Raw genomic sequence first — 20,599 nt, 5'->3', positions numbered from 1 at the left:
TCCACGCTCCACTGTGACTGCGCGAAGATCGAAATAAAGACCTATTCACTACTTGTCTGGTTTCTTCTATCAATACACGAGGGTTACCTTAAGGCACGAAATATCTTCGGAAAGCATTTTAATAAGTGCTTTGATGTGTCCTTGAAATCATTCCCTATCAATAACTACTATCCATTAAATATGAATAGACTTCATTAGCTCAACAGATGGAATACAATGCTTACAGCAATTGTAGTTCATGCATTTTAAGAAACATAAAAGGAATGTAAATGTAGATTGAATACATGAGTTCGGAACGCAAAGAAATATCTATCTTGACTTCTACTTCTAGTGACTCTTGAACCATGCCAAAGCTAGTAGCGGCTTTTTAGTTAAAGAAAATCATACACAACAGTGATCAGTTCATTCATCACTTTTGTGAAGATATTAGATGTTATCATGTAATTCTCAGTACCGACATTTCGCCATTTTTGGGTGGATTTTGGCCGTTTGGTGTAAATTTTCACAATGTGTATCGCTTAGATTCGTAGTTTATTGAGACCACTTTTGTCGCTTTTCAGTAATTTGTGTCAGTCTTCAAAGTTTGTACATCTACATCACTCGCGTATTAGATAAGAAACTTAGGTCATCTATGTTGATGACTGAGGCCGTTTTGGACTAAAAAGCAATAGCGTAACCTTCTAGTTTACGCCTAATTCATACTTATTTGTTGGTGCTCTTTCGTCCTATTGGAGCATTATAGCTACCTTGATGACCGTACCACACGAACAACGTTATTACGGAAATATACTGGTAAGATTACGTACAGGAAACAGAAATGCGACCACTGATGCATAGGCCAGTTCATGGTGTGCGACTGATTGGCGCGTGTCAGTTGTTCCCAATCTTTGAAAGGACCGGTAAACTATTCGACATTCAGTGACGCGACTTTCGGGTGATTTAGTTAGAGTCTAGTAACATGGCTCCAACTCTAAACATTTTCTGACCCGATGGAACGTCGAACAATGAAAAATATATTGTTGATGAAGCTTACAAGCCAATACTGTTCAGTTTTCTCCTAGACAATAGCGCCTGGAAAATCAACAACCCATAAATATGATTCTTTATGATAATGCATGCATACATGCTGAAAGATGCTGCCTGTAGATAAGTTATTAATAAGGAAGTTACCGTTTTCCTGAGGACGTCTTAAGGGAAAGGTACCAATTATGAACTGACATACTGATGATTTTTTGTTTAAACGCAGCATCTTAACTGTCCATTTAGGCGATGTTCAATTGAGGAGTATGCAATAGATGCATATATAAGGTTGTTCGGTAATGGGGAAGTAAATATTTCGTTATTATATAATTTCTTACAAAAAATCTCCATTCACTGATCAAGTTACAAAAATAAGGTATGATGCGACACCAGTGACTAATACTTTAAGTGTTCTGTCTGATAACTCATCAGTTCATTTTTGTCGAGATTTACTACTGCTCTACTATTAATGTTTAAATTATGAAAGGTATGGCTAAATTATGCGAACACTACACAAATTGATTTGTCTTTTGCATTAAATATCAGTAAGGTTTTCAATCATGTCAACAATATATAGTTTGAATGTCGGCTACTCATTGGGGAAGAACATTGGAAGACCGAAAATTGAGGGACCGATAGGCTTGTTGCTTGCTACTTGCACTATGACTGTAGGCTGTTAAACGTATATAAATTGTTACAAAGAAATGTGGATTATTAATTATTATTTAATATGAGGCCATTACTTGTAACTACACATGGCTAGTTGTTCTGTCACGAAGTTAGGTAAAGTAAAACAAAATGTCTCTGCTTTACCTATTTGCACAAGCAAATTTACCCATAAGAATGAGAAAAACAACCTGTGACTCCCGTTATCTGTCTATAGAGCAAAGTGAGTACAAATTTTCAAACAGCAAAAAACGAACACCGTGAGTAGCTGTATAAGGAAAACTGTTTGAGAGAGAATTGCGCAAGTGGATACCCCCTGATTTATTATGTCATAAATAAGGTGATAAGGCAATGGCCCACAAGTCCAACCCTTTGTTGAGACCTCCAACACAGAGCCTTTATAATGAATAATAAAAATGGAGGAGTGTACTTATGCCATCGGTGTCATTTGAGTTCAACTGATGTGTTAACAGAAACTATTGCGGTAGAACATACTTAGAACTGAATAAATGGAACACATAGGACTTCTTTCATCACAGTTCGACCACTGGTCTCTATTCTAGCCCATGAATGGTAACGTTTTTATATACTGCACTGAAGTGTATCATATGAAGCGGTGTGTCACAATGCGATGCAGATAAACTGAATTCTTGAGTCATTACAAAAGATGTTGATACAAAATTGTATACAATTAAAACAAACTAGAAATTGAGCTTCGCCACCTTTTGAAAATACCCGTCAAGTATCATCTTTCCAAATAGTTCTCGTCAACGTTACAAGGATTCCTGCGCTTGCATCTTTTATAAGAGAATGGGTCCTAACCCATTAATTGAACAATAATTAACAACAACCAGTAATTCTCCATCCAACTGTCGTAGTAAAGCTGTCTGCAAACCAGCAGATTTGTCGCCCACATACTTGCATATTATGTACCATGTGTAAATCATGTCTGCTTCGTTTAGCAAAATACACAGTTGTATTATTGGAAGGAAGGAATACGTGTAATCTTCATTTAAAAAGTGTTTCAAGACCAAATGAGCCAAGAAACCAATACCCCATAAGTATTGGGATATATCCATAGATGTTTGTTGACGTGAATGAGCACGAAATCTAGTTCATCAATAATATTTACACTTACGCTGTGATTGGCACTTCTGATGAGTTAGTAACGATTTTTCTTCTTTGAGACTGGGTGTGTTGAAGCCAGTAAACCATGCCAACTGGCACGTAAAAACCTCAAACATTGAAAATATGGAATCATTGCCTTGAACAGGGCTAATCAAGGTCTTTGTAACTAAACAAAGACAGATTTGACCAGAAACCGATTTTTTACCGTTATCTGATATGGATTTGCACTTCGTGATTACAAGGCAAAACAGCATTTTGTCTGTTGATTTCACTATATCGTGTTAAAGCAATCAAAATAAACTGAAACCGCATCATAATGTAGAAACGTCAGCTAATAGAATTCAGCTGATCGAGTTCATCACAACTGTAATGGAGCATACCCAAAGTATTCTGCTCAGTGACTTTTGCCGACAAATCTGTCGTGAAAAAACTCAAAAAGTTTTCTAAGTATTGTACATGAACGTGTCTAAGTAGACTTTAAGTTGTTTTGCGTTACAGACAAGGCTAAGGATTAAACTTTCGGCTTGGAATGTTAATTGGATTATGTGAGTCGCAATCCACAATTTTAACACTATTTCTTATCTCTGATCATAATCTCGAGTCCGACCATAAATCTAAACATAAGTGCCATTTCCTACAGTCTTCATAAGAAACAAACATACACCCTGATCATAAACAACTATGAACTGTATATTAGTCTCAATCCCCCAAATATGAGCTCTCCCCAGCCTTACTAATCATTGCAGAGAAACATCACTGTCAGTTTCGTTTCTTAAACTCACGATCATCCCACCCCCTCACTCCCAAGTAACTGTTTTAAATAATATACGGCTTCGTGAGTTTTGGGCCCTTTATACAACAATATTATTCACAAAACGGCTGATAGACAATGTGCAAGCTTGATATTCTCCTCGTAATCTTATGGGCAGTGTTTTTTTAGCTCACCTTAATATCGTATACTCAAATTCAAAGACGGCTATATGTAACCGCGCACTCTCAGGGTCATCTTTGACAGTTAATAGGGTTACTCATTATATAATTGTAGCTGTGCTGTACTTGTCACACATAATAACTAAAAATGAGGTTTCTAACTTTTCGACATCATAGGATAATCATATTTGCTTTTTCAATGTCTTTGTTTTGTTTCATATTGCACTATAGATATATGATTAAATATCAAACACAAACAAAAATATTCAATTACTGTAAGGAGTCCACGTGTACAGACTGGGAGAACCATTCTTTTTCGTTTTATGAAAGAATGAGACAAGGGCCTGGAGAAAATGGTCAACCAGTTAGATTGTCAAATTCACAAAAAGCTCTGTCAAAAAGAACTCTTAACTTCAATGGTTTTAATATATTTGTAAGCGAAAAAATCAAAACAGATAGATCAGTAAAAGATATCCGATATCCGAATTGCAAGGGAGCTTTATACTCTAAAAAACTTCCTCTGGTGTCTATAATTATACCTGTATACGAAGAACATTGGGAAACACTTATTCGCACTATTGTATCTGTTTTAAATCGGTCACCATTGGAGCTTATAAAAGAAGTCATTTTGGTTGATGATGGCAGCTCACGACGGCATTTAAAAGAGCGACTTGATAACTATCTCTCAAGAACCTATCCTGGTGGTCTTGTTTGGGTGATTCACTTGAAGGAAAGAGAAGGACTTATTCGAGCAAAATTGTTAGGTGCTAAGTTGGCAACCGGTGATGTGCTTATATTTTTGGACTCTCACTGTGAAACTAATGTGAATTGGCTGCCACCTCTTCTTGAACCAATTTCTAAGAATTACCGGACAGTAACATGCCCTTTTATTGATGTGATTGATGCTGACACCTTCGAATACCGTGCTCAAGATGACGGCGCCCGTGGGGCGTTTGACTGGAGTTTTTACTATAAGCGTCTTCCAAGGTTATCAGTTGACAGTCTTCATCCGGAAACACCTTTTGACAGTCCAGTGATGGCAGGTGGCCTGTTTGCTATTAGTAAAAAGTGGTTTTGGGAACTGGGAGGTTATGATCCTATGCTTGATATCTGGGGTGGGGAACAGTACGAATTGTCTTTCAAAATTTGGATGTGTGGTGGGCGTCTAATTGACGTTCCCTGTTCAAGGGTTGGACATATTTTTCGCGAATATCCGACAAATTTTCCGCAACCAAAAGTAAAGAATTTTCTGGGAAGAAATTTCAAGTAAGCTATGAGTACATATTAGTACATCAGCAGTTTGTCATCGTGTTAACTAGAAATATCACTTACGCCGTTTTTGTATTTTAAATTAAGTAATCGATAAATGGTTGTGAGTTCAATGTTGCAAATAACTCGTTTAATACTTAAACCCTATTGATTCAAATGCTGAGCAAAGGGAACTATGAAAATTGTAATTTCACCATCGTGACATAAAACAATGAACCTCTTAATTCTTTGTAGTTCAGATCTTATTTAAAGTGCATATTTAAAAAAGCCCAAGCAAAAATGGACATGATGAAATGTGGTAAAAAACATTATCTCTTTTAAAAATTATCAATCTTTTCACTTTACGCCAAGATGAAACTACTGCGTAGATGTTACTGTTTACGGATCAGACAAACTATAAACATTGAGAATTTTACTTGCCTTTAGATATTGATTGTGTTATACGAAATTATCAATTAAATCTGATTTTTGAATGGAGCTCTATCACTGCATCGCTCACTTCATACCATTGTTTGCATCATTTCAAATGAACAGTCGTTACAAAGACAAAATTTCTGAATATAGCTTATTTAACAATCGTAATTTTGCATCAAACTTTGGTAAAAATCCAGAAACATTGGTCTGTTTATTAAAGCCAGAAAAAAATCCACAGAAAAAATTGTAACTAAAGTGTAAAAGATAAATTTAAAAACTTTTTTATTTGATAATTCTTCAAAAATACTTTATAGGTGCATAGTCTTATAATTTAATTAATAACCACTCCATTAAAGGCATTAATTCATCATTTACTCATAACCTAGCCCACTTTCTGATCCCAGTATATCTTTCAAAACCTAATCTTCCAATGCTTTTAAAATAAATATGATACAACACTCTACTTTTTGAGGATCAAAAAGTAGAACACCCAAGTAAACTTGTTATCTGAAGTGTTACTTAGAGCAGAGATAACTAAATGCGTAGGCTTTAAAAGTTTGTTTCTCAAAAGGAGCTCTCTTTCTAATTCACCATTTTAAAATGCTTAGAGATGTGTCTGATTTCAAATTGAAAGATTATGAGGCACCAGCCCAAAAGATCCGTCGAATATTCGATTCTCCAGTCCTTATAAATATGTATATGATCTACCTATCTCTTTCACATAGATCAGTCAAAGTTTGTTGTTTTAATATTGAATCTTACAGTAACGTTGAAAGTCAATAAGAGCTGTGTCTATTAGAGACTAAGCGGTCACTATCCATAAAGCTATTTTTGCGCAGATTCTAGTGTGAATAAACTTTACTAGTCTAAAATATTTTTGTTTTCGTGTATATTTTAGAACTTTGTTGAATTTTAAGAGTCCTGTTATATACTTGTTTAATCGGTTTAGGTGCTTATCATTATATAATGATGCTTTATTTAATCTAGCAATAATTATGTAACAAAAAAATCTATCACTTTCGGCAAGAGAATACATCGAAACCATTGACATTTGAAAGAGAAAACTGAAGCTTTACGTGTTTATTAGTAATTTTTATGACATTCATCGATAATGTGATCTAAAAAGCTATATTGTGGCTATCTCACAAGAACACATTGCTACATCTTTAAGCAGGTTATGCTATTGTTTTTATCTATATTTGTCCAGACACTCCTACTGTTTCTGTATATATGCTATCTACACAGCATACACCTTAAAAGCTTCACGTAATTATGGCCATCGCACTTTGTAAAAAGTTACATATGCAACTCCTTAAAATAACCTCGTAATATTACCAAATCACATATCCTGTATTTGAAATGCACGGTGATTTAGAACAAAGTACACATTTAGTTTGGAATTGGGTTTACGGTATCAGAGAGCAACTGTATCAGACAGGTTAGGGTTACGTTCATATTGTTAAGATTTATAAAGATATATTCTCGTCTGGTTTTCAATGAAAAATCTACAGCTTCTCGTTTTACGAATTCACAAAAGAAGTTAGTACACAACTAACTGTTATCTGTTTGGATTTGGCACTAGCACGCGCGTAACTGGGTTCGGATTTCCGAACATGGCGTGAACTAATGGGATACATAGAATAAAACGAAACTACCACGAATTGAAACAATTTCACAGCAAAACAGTATGGTACTTTAACTTTTGGTCAAATCGCAACAAGGTTGATAACTATTGGTTGCCTAAAACCTCAAAGGAGTTCTATTGAGAAGCCATGACCAATATAGCCCAACCATGTTAGGTGTGAAGTTGTTACCCTCCGAAGACAACGGAAGCTAGTTGCTCAAGATCGTGGATTGATTGATGCTCTACATTGACGTTGTTGGCCCAGTGGTCTAAAGGTTAAGTGTTCGTGCGCGACCTAGGGTAGTGAGTGTGGAATCGTAGATGAGCGCTGTCGGGAAATCCCATACTTTCAGATTTTCAATGATGGTTTAACATTGGTCGGTTCATCATTTAGATGTAAAAAAAGACATTGTTAGCATCGGGTGGATGGAACTGGAAGATAGTTTAATTATGTCACTGGTGAGAATTTGTTTGGTTATTTTTAGGCAACTATAGACAGGGCATATCTAAGTGATAAAGGTCCGGTTTCATAAATATATAAGGAATACGTAAAGTTTTTCTGCAGGTGAACGCCATAAAAAAATCAGTCCGCAAGTTTTCGAACGGTGATTGTAGGTGATACCGGATGAAGCATTTTAGAAATCATTCAGTTATTAAATCAATCATCATTTAGATCCTTATTTGGTAGACAGAATTAGAACATTGTTTGAAACACAGCAAGTACTTCCTTAACTGGCTGACGTTATTAGTTTCCATTTAAAGACATATAACAGTGAAGTCCTGATTTTACAAAAAAATATTAAAACCTTTATAAATAATCCTTGCTTCAAGAGAAGAATTTTACATGTATCTATCTTTTTGCTTTTCTGTATTGAATCATAGTGATATGTTTCGGCACTGTTGATTAAAATTGGTCTTATGTGAAACACTTAAATAATATTATTACTGGATAATGTTCTTCCGAAACAGCAATCAAACTTTTTAAATTGTTTTTCATTGTAAATACATCACTAGTCTTAATACTGGATGCATAAGAGACACCATAATTTTAAAACGCACTGAGGAAAGAACCCGACTTTACACCTTGGTTTAATAGATTGCTCTTAAACTAAAACTGTTGAGGTTTTAATTTTTCAAAAATTATGCGAACTGAAGTACCAACGATGACTTTTTGTATTTAACGTTTATACATCACGTTTTACGAACATCAGTATTTTTATCTCCCTACAAAAAGGTAGCCAAACTAAATATTAAAGTTCATATTGTTGTGAATTTTTTGTCCCAGAAACCTTATGAATTTACTGCTTTTCATTTGAATTTATGCACTGGAACTTAGTACTTTGAAAAACAGACGACTCAATTAGTAGGTACATAACTAACATGTCACATTAGTCTAGTTGCAATTTTTAAAAGTAACGCTCATTATTTACAAATGGTGTATTTACAAACATTCCATTTTTTAGTTGAAATCAAAAAAGTGCAGATAAGTAAAAATGAATATCTCAATAAGTATTTTGTGGAAACTTCCAACTTGAGGTAGTACTAGGACCGGTTCACTATAAGGTACAGAATGAAACTATACGTGTAATATGAGCTTATTTAAAACTTTATTAAAATGTTCCTGAAAACTTAGAAGCCTATAAAACAGAAAGAGCTTTTGCTTGGGATTTACCCTTTTTTATGGATCCTAGACGTGTAGCAGAAGTATGGATGGACGAATATAAAGAATACATATACAGAAGTTTACCGAAATGTAGAAAAGTGGACCCTGGTGATTTATCACAACAGCATAACCTCAGAAAACGGCTTCAATGCAAGTCTTTTAAATGGTTTATGACAGAAGTAGCGTTTGATTTGACGAAAGCCTACCCACCTCCTGGAGAAGTCTTATTTGCCACCGGAGAAATACGTTCAGCTGCTTTCCCTTATCTGTGTATAGATGCTGCAAGAGCCACCATACGATTACCGGTTAAATTAAGTTTCTGCAGTGCAACTAGTAAAAGATATAATTACACCCAGGATTTTGAATATTCTTTGAAAGAAGATATTAAGGCTGTGAAACCGTAAGTAAGATGTTATTATCTGACCTTTGTTTTTTGAACGTCACTTTGATTTCTTAAAAATCGCTTTTGTTCTTAATCGTTTAGCACTTTTGAAATAATATTTTTGTGGTATCTTTTCTATTTATTTGAAGACTCACCATCTAAAATATACTTTGAAATCCAATGAAAAGCTTTAACTAGAAGAGGTCAACCATGTTGAGTGAGGAATCTACCAATCAACGCCATTGGAATATGATAGTATATCAATGAGAATTAATCGTATTTATGCATGTAAGCCATTGGATTCCATCTCAGTGCTTAGAGCAACCTCCACGAGACCTAAGGTTTTTGAGCGGGAGAGTACTGCTGAAAAATCCCCTACTAAAACTAAAACGTTATCCAGTGCGTACACGTTTTCAGTGGTTGCCAAACTAAGGACAGTTCGTGATGCAAACTACAAAATATTTTGAGCTGCTGAACTAAGAGTGTTAAATTATTTTAATAAGATCCGCGTGACACCTTAGACTTCACACAGTTTTTGCGCACTTTTGGAACAAACATTACATTCTTTACTGCATTTAGGTGAGAGAAATTTTAATGTTAAACCGATGGGCTTTACTTCAGTCAACCAGTTAATTGCACACTTTTCTAATACTACAGTTTTATAAAGTTCTGAAAGTTAATGTTAAACGAAATCCAACAATGACTAACCAGGTTATAATTGATAATCCATCTTACAAAACATTTAAGAATTTTCAAGTTGAACTTACAAGTCGATCTAAGCCAGACCACCATTAAAAACCTGTAAGCAGTTGACGGCTATTTCGTCCTAGTATGGGACTCCTCAGCGGTGCACACCCACGGTTCTGCACGTTTCCAGGCTTTTAATGATGGTCTAGCGTAGATCGACTCGTAAATTCAACTTGAAAGTACTGCAATCTTCACAAGTCCCCGTACTGTTTTAATAACTTATTACCTAGTAAGTTGACACAATAATTGCTGTTAGGTGAATATTTTTACGTATTTTTTTAAAGACACAAAACATTTTGAATTTTATGTTGGATCGTCTTTACTTGTAACTACTTTGAATTACAATGAACCAAGTTGGCCGTAATTTTTAATTATGTGAAGCACACTGCTTATATTCTAATTTTCTTCTGTTTAGTCATGTATAAATACTGGAATACCATGTCATTCCTTTTGATAAATAGCTGGAAACTCAGTAAACTATCATAGCACTTTAATTTTAAATAAAAAATAAATACGATTTCAAGGTCATTAGTTTAGCTATCCCATGGGGGTTCTCGTTTTGAGTTGGTCTATTTATAAAGCATCCAGCATATTAGACCTCTCAATACATTAGCTGAGATTCGGTGAAAGGACGTCGTATCTCTTGTCTTATACTTCAGAAATTATAATAAACCACGAAATTTTGCAGTTGGATGGCTTGAAAGCATTAAACATGAGTTACAAACGATAAAATACATGAAAAATTATCTTCAGAAAACTTTGGGCGTATTTGCATTAGTTATTAAGAAAATGTGACTTAAATTATTTTAAAAACTGATAAACAATGCGATGCCATTCAGTCCCCGTAATTTGTAACAAAAGCAAGCGAACACGAATCGATAATAAAATGGAAAGTAGCTAAGGTATTATCGTCATTAGTTCATGATTCAGTTATCCCAGGAGATGAGGATGGATAAAAACTACCAAAGTACAAGTATGTCTTTTGTCATTGCTTTATTGTTCATTACTGGAATTACTCTCATATATCCATCATCCCAAGAGTCAAATGCCAAACGATCGAAATAATTTTGGTAGAATGAATAATTATCGTTAAAGTGCTTTCACTGTTTACTTTCAACCACAACTTAGATTCTGTGACACTCACTGGCAGAATAATGGTATTTAGCTCATATAGTCAGAAGCTTTGTTTATTGGTTCACTGGTTACTTAATAATTTAAGAGAGCTATAAAAACTAAGCAGTGATTTACGACGATTTTTCGTCCAACTGAAGTTATTTGTTCTGATGTATATAACCTTTTGGGTGGAAAATGCTTACTGAGGAAATCTGTCGTACTACATATACACAAAATAAATTTCTGATGTTTTACGACAATAATTTTTTCCGGTAAAGGAGAGTTTGACCACACTTTTCGTCAATGTAGGTCAGTAAGAAAGCATTTAATGGCAGTAGTCTTAGCAAAGTGAAGTAAATTTATTCTTTTTTTCATCAAGTATTATTTTTAATGTTTCATGAACATCCACTTGTCTCGTTTTAAACTTTCGTCTTGACTTCACTCCTTAAGATGTGTCAAACTTAAATCTATATTTTACTAGTTATTGTCAACTTGGCTGTTCGCAGCCTATGATAAACATTGTTGTTTCTATTTTAACAACTAAATTTAGCTTATGCCATTAATTACTATGTACATGTGCTTAAAAGTATGATAAACACAATTTCATCGAAAGAAGTTTATATACAGATCCATAAAAACCTAATACAATCATTTATATAAACTAATTTGATGGATTCTGGAAATGTCTGTCTATTCCAAATGTTCTGAAATGTTTTTTCAGTTATGAGATATATCTACATATCTACTCAATTACAAGAGGACCAGTTAATGACAGTATTAGTTTGTGTTATGGATAGCTTTTTTGAACAGCAATAAATAAACATTTTTGATTGTTTCCTAAGGCTATTCTAATTTTATTTACTGGAATACTCTCTATATTACAGATCATTATGTTTAGGTGTACCAGATACCAAACCTAACAAAGCAGTTCTATTTCACGCATGCCATGGTCAAAATGAAAACCAACACTGGCATCTACAGTCAGTTTATAGAAACAAAGAAAATCCTATTAATATCTTACATTCAACTTCCGGTTTGTGTTTAGACTTAAATCTGAAAAGTCTGTCAGTTTTGGTAAGACGGTGCAATTCGAATTTGCGTACTCAAAGATGGAATTGGAGGGATTTACGATTTAAAACTATTTTACCAAACTTGTAATAAGAAATAAATTGTAGTAGTAAATGAGATTGGTTATACCGCTTATGACCATTTTTCTGTTTATTTGTAAACTGCGATATTTAAATTATTTTTTAATCAAATGTTATGAAATAAAAGTCATTGTTTTCCTCTCACATTTACCCTCACTATCTTTGACGTGGTATACCAAGTGTATGAGAAGAATATTACCATCGCCTCTAGGTATTTTTATTTTAGCATCTTTATATAATCTCTTGAGATTTATTTATTCTTCTGAATAGATTATTTTACATCATACTACAAAATCTTATTGTCTCTAAATTTCATTTTGTGGAGATTCTATTTTCATCGCTTTGTGAATTTCAGATGTAAAGTTTTCGCATTAAAATGTTGTTATTATTTTTGACGATCATTACTTTCCGGTCCTGTTTACGAGCAAAATTCTTTTTCAAATTGTTAACCTTAGTATTTACCACTAGATGTCCACTTCTGTCTGTTATGCAATGCTTTACTACATAGATTACCTAAAGCCCAACACCTGTCACTAATAAATTAATTTAGCACTAAAATCAGAGTTGACCTCAGAGTTCCCTTTATTGGCTGTTCTATCAAAAAGACAACCAGAATGTTTATACGAGGATCGATACATAGAAAACCGAACCAAAACGGATAGTATACAAATTCTCGTGAAGGTCATAATACGGTTCCATTTAAAACTCCTTTACAAATTGATTAAGTTGTAAATTGGTGTCTAATCTGTTACACCAATTTACAGTAAAAATGAGGTACGTATATCTTTGCGCTAATTGTGAATCAATAAATATAATTTACCACTTTGATTCATATTCTGCTCCTAATTTCGCTTCGTAATGTGTAGACAGTCGTCGTTTAATAAGCTGTATTTGTAACGGACATATATAAAATGAGGTAGTAATTATCTAGAATTCAGTTGCAATTGTAGCGCTGATCGGTAACGTAATCTCTATGTAATTCAGTTGATTATATTAGTGTGATTCAATTGGGCCATCGATTTTCCCCACAAATCATATTTGTGATTGAATTCTCCTTTTTAAATTAATATGTTATTACTATGATAATGACTTACAATACTACAATCATTAAATCATCAGTGCTATAAAGATGAACGTTGAGCCTGGTAACTTTTTAAAATTTCATTCGTCAAGAAAATTTACATCCAGTTGGTTGAATTGACCCAGGAGTTTAGGTCAGAGAAGTAAGCATCTAACCAATCAACTAACCAGGTCTCACAGAGTAGAAAAATTTAAAATTCGGACTCCAACGCCTCTTTCGTAAACAACTTCTAAGCCGTGAATGGAAGACATGCTACAGCTCACTCTGGTATAATTTATTTTGATTACCAGGTTAGAGAAAAGAAGGGATTGTATCAACTTCTTTAGACTACAAACATTAGGTTACTGAATGTGTATTTTGATAGCTTCAGCAGTATGAAAAAGATAAGTCTGTAAATAATGCTTTAGATTTGATAAAGTATGGTGGGTAACTTTAAAGCCTTACTTCGATCCACTTAAGGTCCTACGTGAGAAAATAGGACTTTAAATCACCATTGTTCCTTGGCGAGCCACTCTGAATTATGTTCAGTTATACAATGACGGACTAATTTGATCGTATGTCCTCTATAAGTGACCCCACAGGATCAGTTCAATGATAAACACCCAAGAATATAGCGGATTCAGGAAGTATGTTTTTTCTAGTAGTTTTTATTATCGAGCAATTGTAAAAAGCTGCATTTGATTGGACCACAGTTAATGTTTTCTGTACAGATTTTCCTAATATTTGTGCTAATATTTGGCATGCAAACCCATTTTTGAACATTAACTTCAAGAAAATTAACTTCTTCAGAATAGTTACTATCGCCGGTATTCTTTTTATCGCATTTATTTAGTTGTTGATGAGTTTGGTGGGATATCCATTTGACCAAAAGATGTGAACATCTTTTACTTCGTCCTCGATGGTTTCATTGAATCAAATTGCTTTAGCATGATGAGTCAGAATTTATATTTTCTTTTATATCTGGGTGGTACAGAACTGTAGAAATACGTATATGACAGGTTTTGAACTTTCCGTACGTACCTATTTTAATGTTCTATTTAGCCTTTTTGTTAATGGGAAATCTAGGGATGATATATCGTTATTCCGTTCTTTGTCAAGAGTAGATGTTACTGATGGATATGTGTTTTCTCAATATATTAAGTAAACTATTTTTTTCATTCTTATTATTTGACACTGTGAAAGTTCCATCTATGTAGCGATAATAAGATGTCAGCCAATTAATTAAGTTTACAAATGGTCTATTCTTCAGTTTTTGAAGAAAAAATTCTGCCAGGATCCAATGCTGTACCACCTGTTTGTTCATAGTGCTCATTGGTGAACTAGAAGTAGATACTGGTCGTCCACCTAAACATGCAGAAACTAAGGTTTATATGCTCCTCGCTATAATTTCGTTGAAGATATAATCCATTGTTCCCAGTAGGGGAAAATATAATAATATCATGAATTTATCTTTAACTTCCAAATATCTTATAATATCAACGAATCCAAAAGAATAGTTTACGCCATGCTTAACAATTGTGCCACTTAAGTTAATGTTTTATCGCCATTCTAATTCAGAACTATTAATCCCTAACCTACCAAATGATTTCGCACTCTTCTTCAGTTTCATGAAGTGCTGAGATGATTCGTAAATGTAATTTTGGAAACTAAACACTAACATATATGATATGAACTTTTTGATAACTTAATTAAGACAGAATAACCAAAAATTTATTTCCAAATAAAAGCAAACCTGTTGAGTATAGCATTCATAAGATTCCTTTATAAATCGAAGCCTACCTAAGTCTGGATCTTCATGTTCATCAGAAAGATGTCTGAGATTTTCAGTATTAGGATTAACAAAGATATTGATATTTTCATTCAGCTCTATATCTCATTAAGTTAAGTTAAATTTTATTATTGATTAGCGTATGTTTACATCACGTTGTTTAATGAATAAACATAGTACAAGTTTACACAGTTGTATTATGTTAACATTTCTTGAAATAAGAAAAGTTATTGTGACAATAAGAGTGAGAAACATTGTTTATTCATTTTATGAGTTAGTATTTGATCTTACCAAACGATAAATAGATTACAGATTACATTTATAAGTTGGTCAATGTAAGATAGTTTATTGTAACACGAAATGATAAGAAGGATTGAAAATAAATTGAATATTTCTTTTATTTAAGGTGATTACATTTTTATATTAAGCATAAATGGATGGAGTTAAAAACGTGTACCACTGAATCTCACTCTAGTGTTTTAGCGCTCAGAGCTTGCTGTGAATTCAGAGGGTCCTGCGTTCAGTCTCTGATATTTTATTAGGTTCACACTCCCGAGTTCACTGAACTGGTTTTTCATAGTACCCCACCAGAGACTAGTTTGAGACGAAAACGACCTACAAAAGAGATGGAATTCGTCGAATTTTTTGTGATAGCATGACTTACAGGGTCAGTGGCGAAATCGTTCAAATCATTTTAGAAGCTGGATGTGTTGAGCATTTTGTAAGAATGAATGCTGCTGTTTGGTAAGTTAGAATGTATATTTGCTGACCAACCAATGGAGAGTGATATAACAGTCTTCAGTATTCTCCGATTGATGTAAAAAGCAGCTAAGAGGAATTTCAGCGTAAAATGATTTTTTTAGTGGTAGAGATTTTAATAAACTTTATAATCCTAGTAAAATAAGGTACCTTCTTTTGTTTTTATGATATTGGATAAGTAATCCTACTGTAATTCAATTTGTTTTGTTCATAAGTATATATTAATGAAACCATATATTTCTCGCATCTGTTATGTAATTTCGGTTATTATTCACTCCTTACAAACCCATCACGCTTTTGCATTACAATCTTCTAATATCTTGGATACAGCGATGATAGTGTATTGGTCATAGAGATGTATACACTTGAGACCAGTGAACATCAAGAAGGTCTTGGGGTCACTTGATTTACATGCACTGTGAAACCGATTTCTCCTAACACCCAGAAGCCCAGTCTGATAATTGAATTTATCTGTGATTTACTTCCAAACCAGGTTGTCAGCAAGTAACGCTATTTTTATATTCTATGTTAAAATTTTTACTTAACTAATTTGTGTGATTGTTATTATCTCGCTAGTAACCACCCAGCTATTCCTAGTGCTTAGTATTTTTCGAACACTTTATTTTACTCGACTAGCCACCCCCCAATCATAACACAGTTGGATAGGAACGTGGTTGTATTTCAAATAAACTTAGATTGAATGGGAGTAAGAATCATAATGGGAAAAACATCATTATATTTATGATGTTATCAAAAGATTCTAGAATCTTCTCCAATAATTTACTCCAGCTGCTTTGCTAAGAAGTAACCAATTAGCATGCTCTAACACAGTCCTTCACGGAACATTTTTTAATCCGATCTATGTTCCACTAACACCTCCCCTTTGATCAGATTTGTAGGATCTGATGTTGAGGCCCACCTTCAACCAGCCGAATAGTATGTGTTTTCGATTTGTCCGCCTTCTAGACAATAAAGAAGCGGTATCACTTTTTGCTTGCACAGATACTAGTCTGTCTTTTTCAGGTGTTTTGATTTCAAAGTTGTCGAGTAGAACACCAAGGGGTCTTCTATGTATGGTTTCATTGCTAGGGTTCGAAGTACCTTAGTTAATTAGTATGGTGCACTTAAATTTCTAGACCTACTGACACCTCATAAACCACATGTCCTTTTCTTTGCACGATTCGACTGGCTATCCATGATAGCTCATAGAAAGTACTTTCTGGCGCACAACAAATAGTCGTCTCGTGTTTCATGATATCGGTTGGATTGCTTTTCTATAAACCCGTTTCGTCGAGGATCAAGAGGGGGCATTAGACGGATGGAATCTAGATGTGTACGTATTTTTGTCAAGCAAATACTTTGTTAGGGAGACTCCGTTTACTGGCTGGGGATTTGGTGTAGAAGGAACATCAGTTGGTGTAGACATCTTCTGAATGTCTCCTATATTGTCTGATTCTGGTTGATGACCGTACTTATCTAAGATGAAACCAAGGTATTTGATTGAATTTACAAAAAAGACGCATGTTTCCTCAGGTAGATAGCAATCATACTCCAACACTTGATTAGAAACTTGATAGCTTCAATCAGAAAGTTAATTGCCAATTAGATTCATAATAATGATACCATTCAAGTAAGCTGCTGTTTCAGGCAAAACTATTAACATCAAATCCATTATTTACTGAAAGACAGAAGATGTGATCGTTATGCCAAATAGTAGGTGAGTATATTAAAGTCGCCCACGATGTTCGTTGATAGTTAGGAGTTCTCTACAATCGGCAGCTACTTTCACTTGCGGATACGTTTCGGAAAAGTCTGTTTTTGCGAAGAATCGTCTGCCACTAAACTTAGCAAATAGATCTTCAGGAACTGGTAGTGAGCACCGATATATATCCAGTACAGCGCTTAAATCGGTCAAAAATTTGGTGCATACGTGTATGGTTCCATTACCTTACTTAATCACCACGATCAGTTTACGTGTGATATCAAAACACTACAAATGCTACGAGTTTTATTGTAATAGGATGCCTAGTCAGGCTGATATTTGAGGTGGCCCGTGTGATCTGACTCCAAGATCGTATAAATGATTGTTATCACCTATTCTCGTATATCATCGTCGACTTAAATCGCGTTATCCAATAACGGAATTAAATAAGTCGAATAACGAGAATTGATTTGTGAATACATATATTTTGATTATGAAGTGAATGAAACAGAGCCAAGCACAATGACACGTAGGGAAGATGGCTGGGAAGCCAACTCCATTTTAATTAAGCGTTATTCCATATTTATAGTCAGACAAAATAAGCTACAGACATACAATGAGTCATGGGACATGAAGTGTACACACATATACGCTCATGTGAAAACAGTCAAGGCTAATAAGCGAATAATTGACAAGGTCAAAATATGGCTCAAGTAAAATGAATAAAATAGGATGTCCGGAAGTTAGAATAAGGTATATGGGCTTGCCATAATAACTGACACTACATATTTTAAAAGATATTTTCATCATAGAAATATGAGAAGTATATGATTAGTGGAAGTAGAACTAGAATGTACAATGATAAAGACAACGGTCCTTATGTAAGCTGGGTTGTGACGATCAACTGGAGATCAAGAAATAATGCAGAGCAGGTCTGGTGCTGTTTATCACCAAAAATGTCGGAGTTCACGCACAATTTTTCAATTAAATTCGCCGAGTTTACATATGACTTATCCTTATTAGCACCCTTCAGCTATAACAGGCCGTGGATATAGGAACCACAAATCTTTACGATATATCAAAGGCACGGGATAGATTCGTACGTACTGTATGTGCGTTTTCGGTGACGTTTGATCATGATGCCGAAGACCATCTAGAAACCGTTGTCTAGAAAACTGAAGGAGAAATGTATTGCGAAAACTATCTAGCTCCATTTTATTCTGCATCGATTCCGACTAGTTATATTGCGTTATCCATTTATGTAAACGATAGCCAAGGAAATTATGTATTGCTAATAAATTTCAGCAGTTCAAAGATCCCCATAGAATGTACAAGAATGAAGAATATTTGAGTGAGCGATTAAATTCAATAACTTCATCATCAGGCTCTAGATTTAAAAGTCCTTCATTTTTGAAATATTTTACAAAGACCAAAATAAAGCTTCCGTTAATGAATTCGACAATGTTATATGTTCAGCATTGAGAACGTTCGCATCTGTTACGACACATTTACTTCAAAATTATGTCATTTGCAAATCAGAAAGTTCATTTCATCAAGGTCAGAATTATTTAAAGAAAAGTGTCAAGACACAATCAGTATAATAGTAACATAGGAAAAATGAAAATGAAGAGATTCGTGTGAATGAAATGCATAGTAGGGAAATTTAATCTTGTTAATTGAGGTAATAATGATAATAATAATAATAACAATAATGATGGTAATTATAATATCGCTGTGCGAATAAAATATATAATAAGAGTGGTGTCGTCATGGTAATTACGATAAATAATTAATGTGAATTGGGATAGACGTCTAGTGCTTTACTTTTATCACGAGAACACGATTGGTTTAATGAAAAAAATTATTATAACCAGTTGTACCAGTGACTGTTTTACTGTGCTCGTTTGTTTAACTGTGCTACCATCAATCTCCATTACTTTTCCGCGGATTGTGACTTCGTACGTTCGTACTCTTGCTCGCTGATTCCACTTGTACTCCCTTTCTCACGATCTCGGTATTCGTTCGATACCACGAGACCGCCAAAGAATAAATCTGGTTATATTCAATCTTCGCCTTCTGAGTTGTTTGGTACGCGTCTCCTTGTAGTGGTGTTCATAGTCAATTTCGACTCGACTCCACGCTACAGGCGTATGTGAAGTTTAAAATAGATGCAACCAAAAAATATGGGAGGCGGGTTAGAGGTTTGTAATATTCAGTTTGGGTATCCGGCGGTCCATTCGTAAGCCAACGCAAACATAGAGGATGGATATATTTTCCCTGGATACCAAAGACTAGACAACCAGACATTCAAACCGGATTTTCCAGACGACTGTAATAGGTGTGTTTTTAACTTTACCTCCGTTTATCACGATAGGACTCCACAGACGTTTTATCACTAGGTTCTTAGTTTTGTGATAGTCGTAGACATGTAGATTATTTGAATAGTGATGTTCAGTTTGAGAACCTATTGACCCAGATACATGACTTAACGCCTACGTCAAAGGTCGAACATGAAATTTTCAAGACCGGAATTTAACCAATTTCTGCCCATAAATTTCTTGAAATCTGTATTAAAAGATCATTGTAATGGAAGTGCACACAGAATTAAGCATATGTCTTAAAACTTTTTAAACTGCCTTAAAACTGTCCGAGACCTAAGTTTTATCACTTTACTCAGCCTATAACTAATTGAACTAAGTATAAGCCAGTTGAAGACGCCTAAATTGACATGTCGCCCAAGTTTCCGTTGATATTGAAGTAAAAAGTAACATTCATTTTTCCTTTGGCAAAATGTACAAAGTAGACATGTTGATTAAAAGCGTTCAATGTCCCTAAATACTGTGATAGTACCTGGATAATATGTGTTTTTCATGTTACATGTAAAATTGTACTACACAAAATACAATGAGGATTATTGGCTAAAAATGGTGCTTTCAGCGATTTGCAATCAAGTTTTGTGTAGTTTCGACACAAATTGGGAAGTTACGGAGCTAAATTCTATCATAATGATCTGAATCGATGTTTGTGGAAAACGAGCTGGGCTATTAATCCATGGTTTGGACATATGGGGTATATTATGCATGAATATAAGCTGATAGATGTGTATTTTTCAACATAAAGTCCTCAAACGTTTTAGGATTTTGTTTCAAAATGCATATATGTCCGAGATTTCGTTCCAAAGCTAG

At 34.4% G+C, this 20,599-nt stretch overlaps 1 protein-coding gene across 1 annotated transcript; it reads left to right on the top strand.

Moving 5' to 3' along the window:
* The first annotated feature begins 3,804 nt into the window (after positions 1–3,804).
* Positions 3,805–12,901, top strand: PGANT6 (N-acetylgalactosaminyltransferase 6). Its single transcript, XM_035731938.2, has 3 exons — positions 3,805–5,010; positions 8,743–9,114; positions 11,841–12,901. The coding sequence occupies exons 1-3, from the start codon at positions 3,893–3,895 to the stop codon at positions 12,112–12,114; spliced, it is 1,764 nt and encodes a 587-aa protein (XP_035589504.2). The 5' UTR covers positions 3,805–3,892; the 3' UTR covers positions 12,115–12,901.
* The last annotated feature ends 7,698 nt before the right edge of the window (positions 12,902–20,599 follow it).

Source organism: Schistosoma haematobium, chromosome ZW (genome assembly GCF_000699445.3).
Source record: "Schistosoma haematobium chromosome ZW, whole genome shotgun sequence".
Classification (NCBI taxonomy): domain Eukaryota; kingdom Metazoa; phylum Platyhelminthes; class Trematoda; order Strigeidida; family Schistosomatidae; genus Schistosoma; species Schistosoma haematobium.
This window is presented reverse-complemented; position numbering and strand designations above follow the sequence as displayed.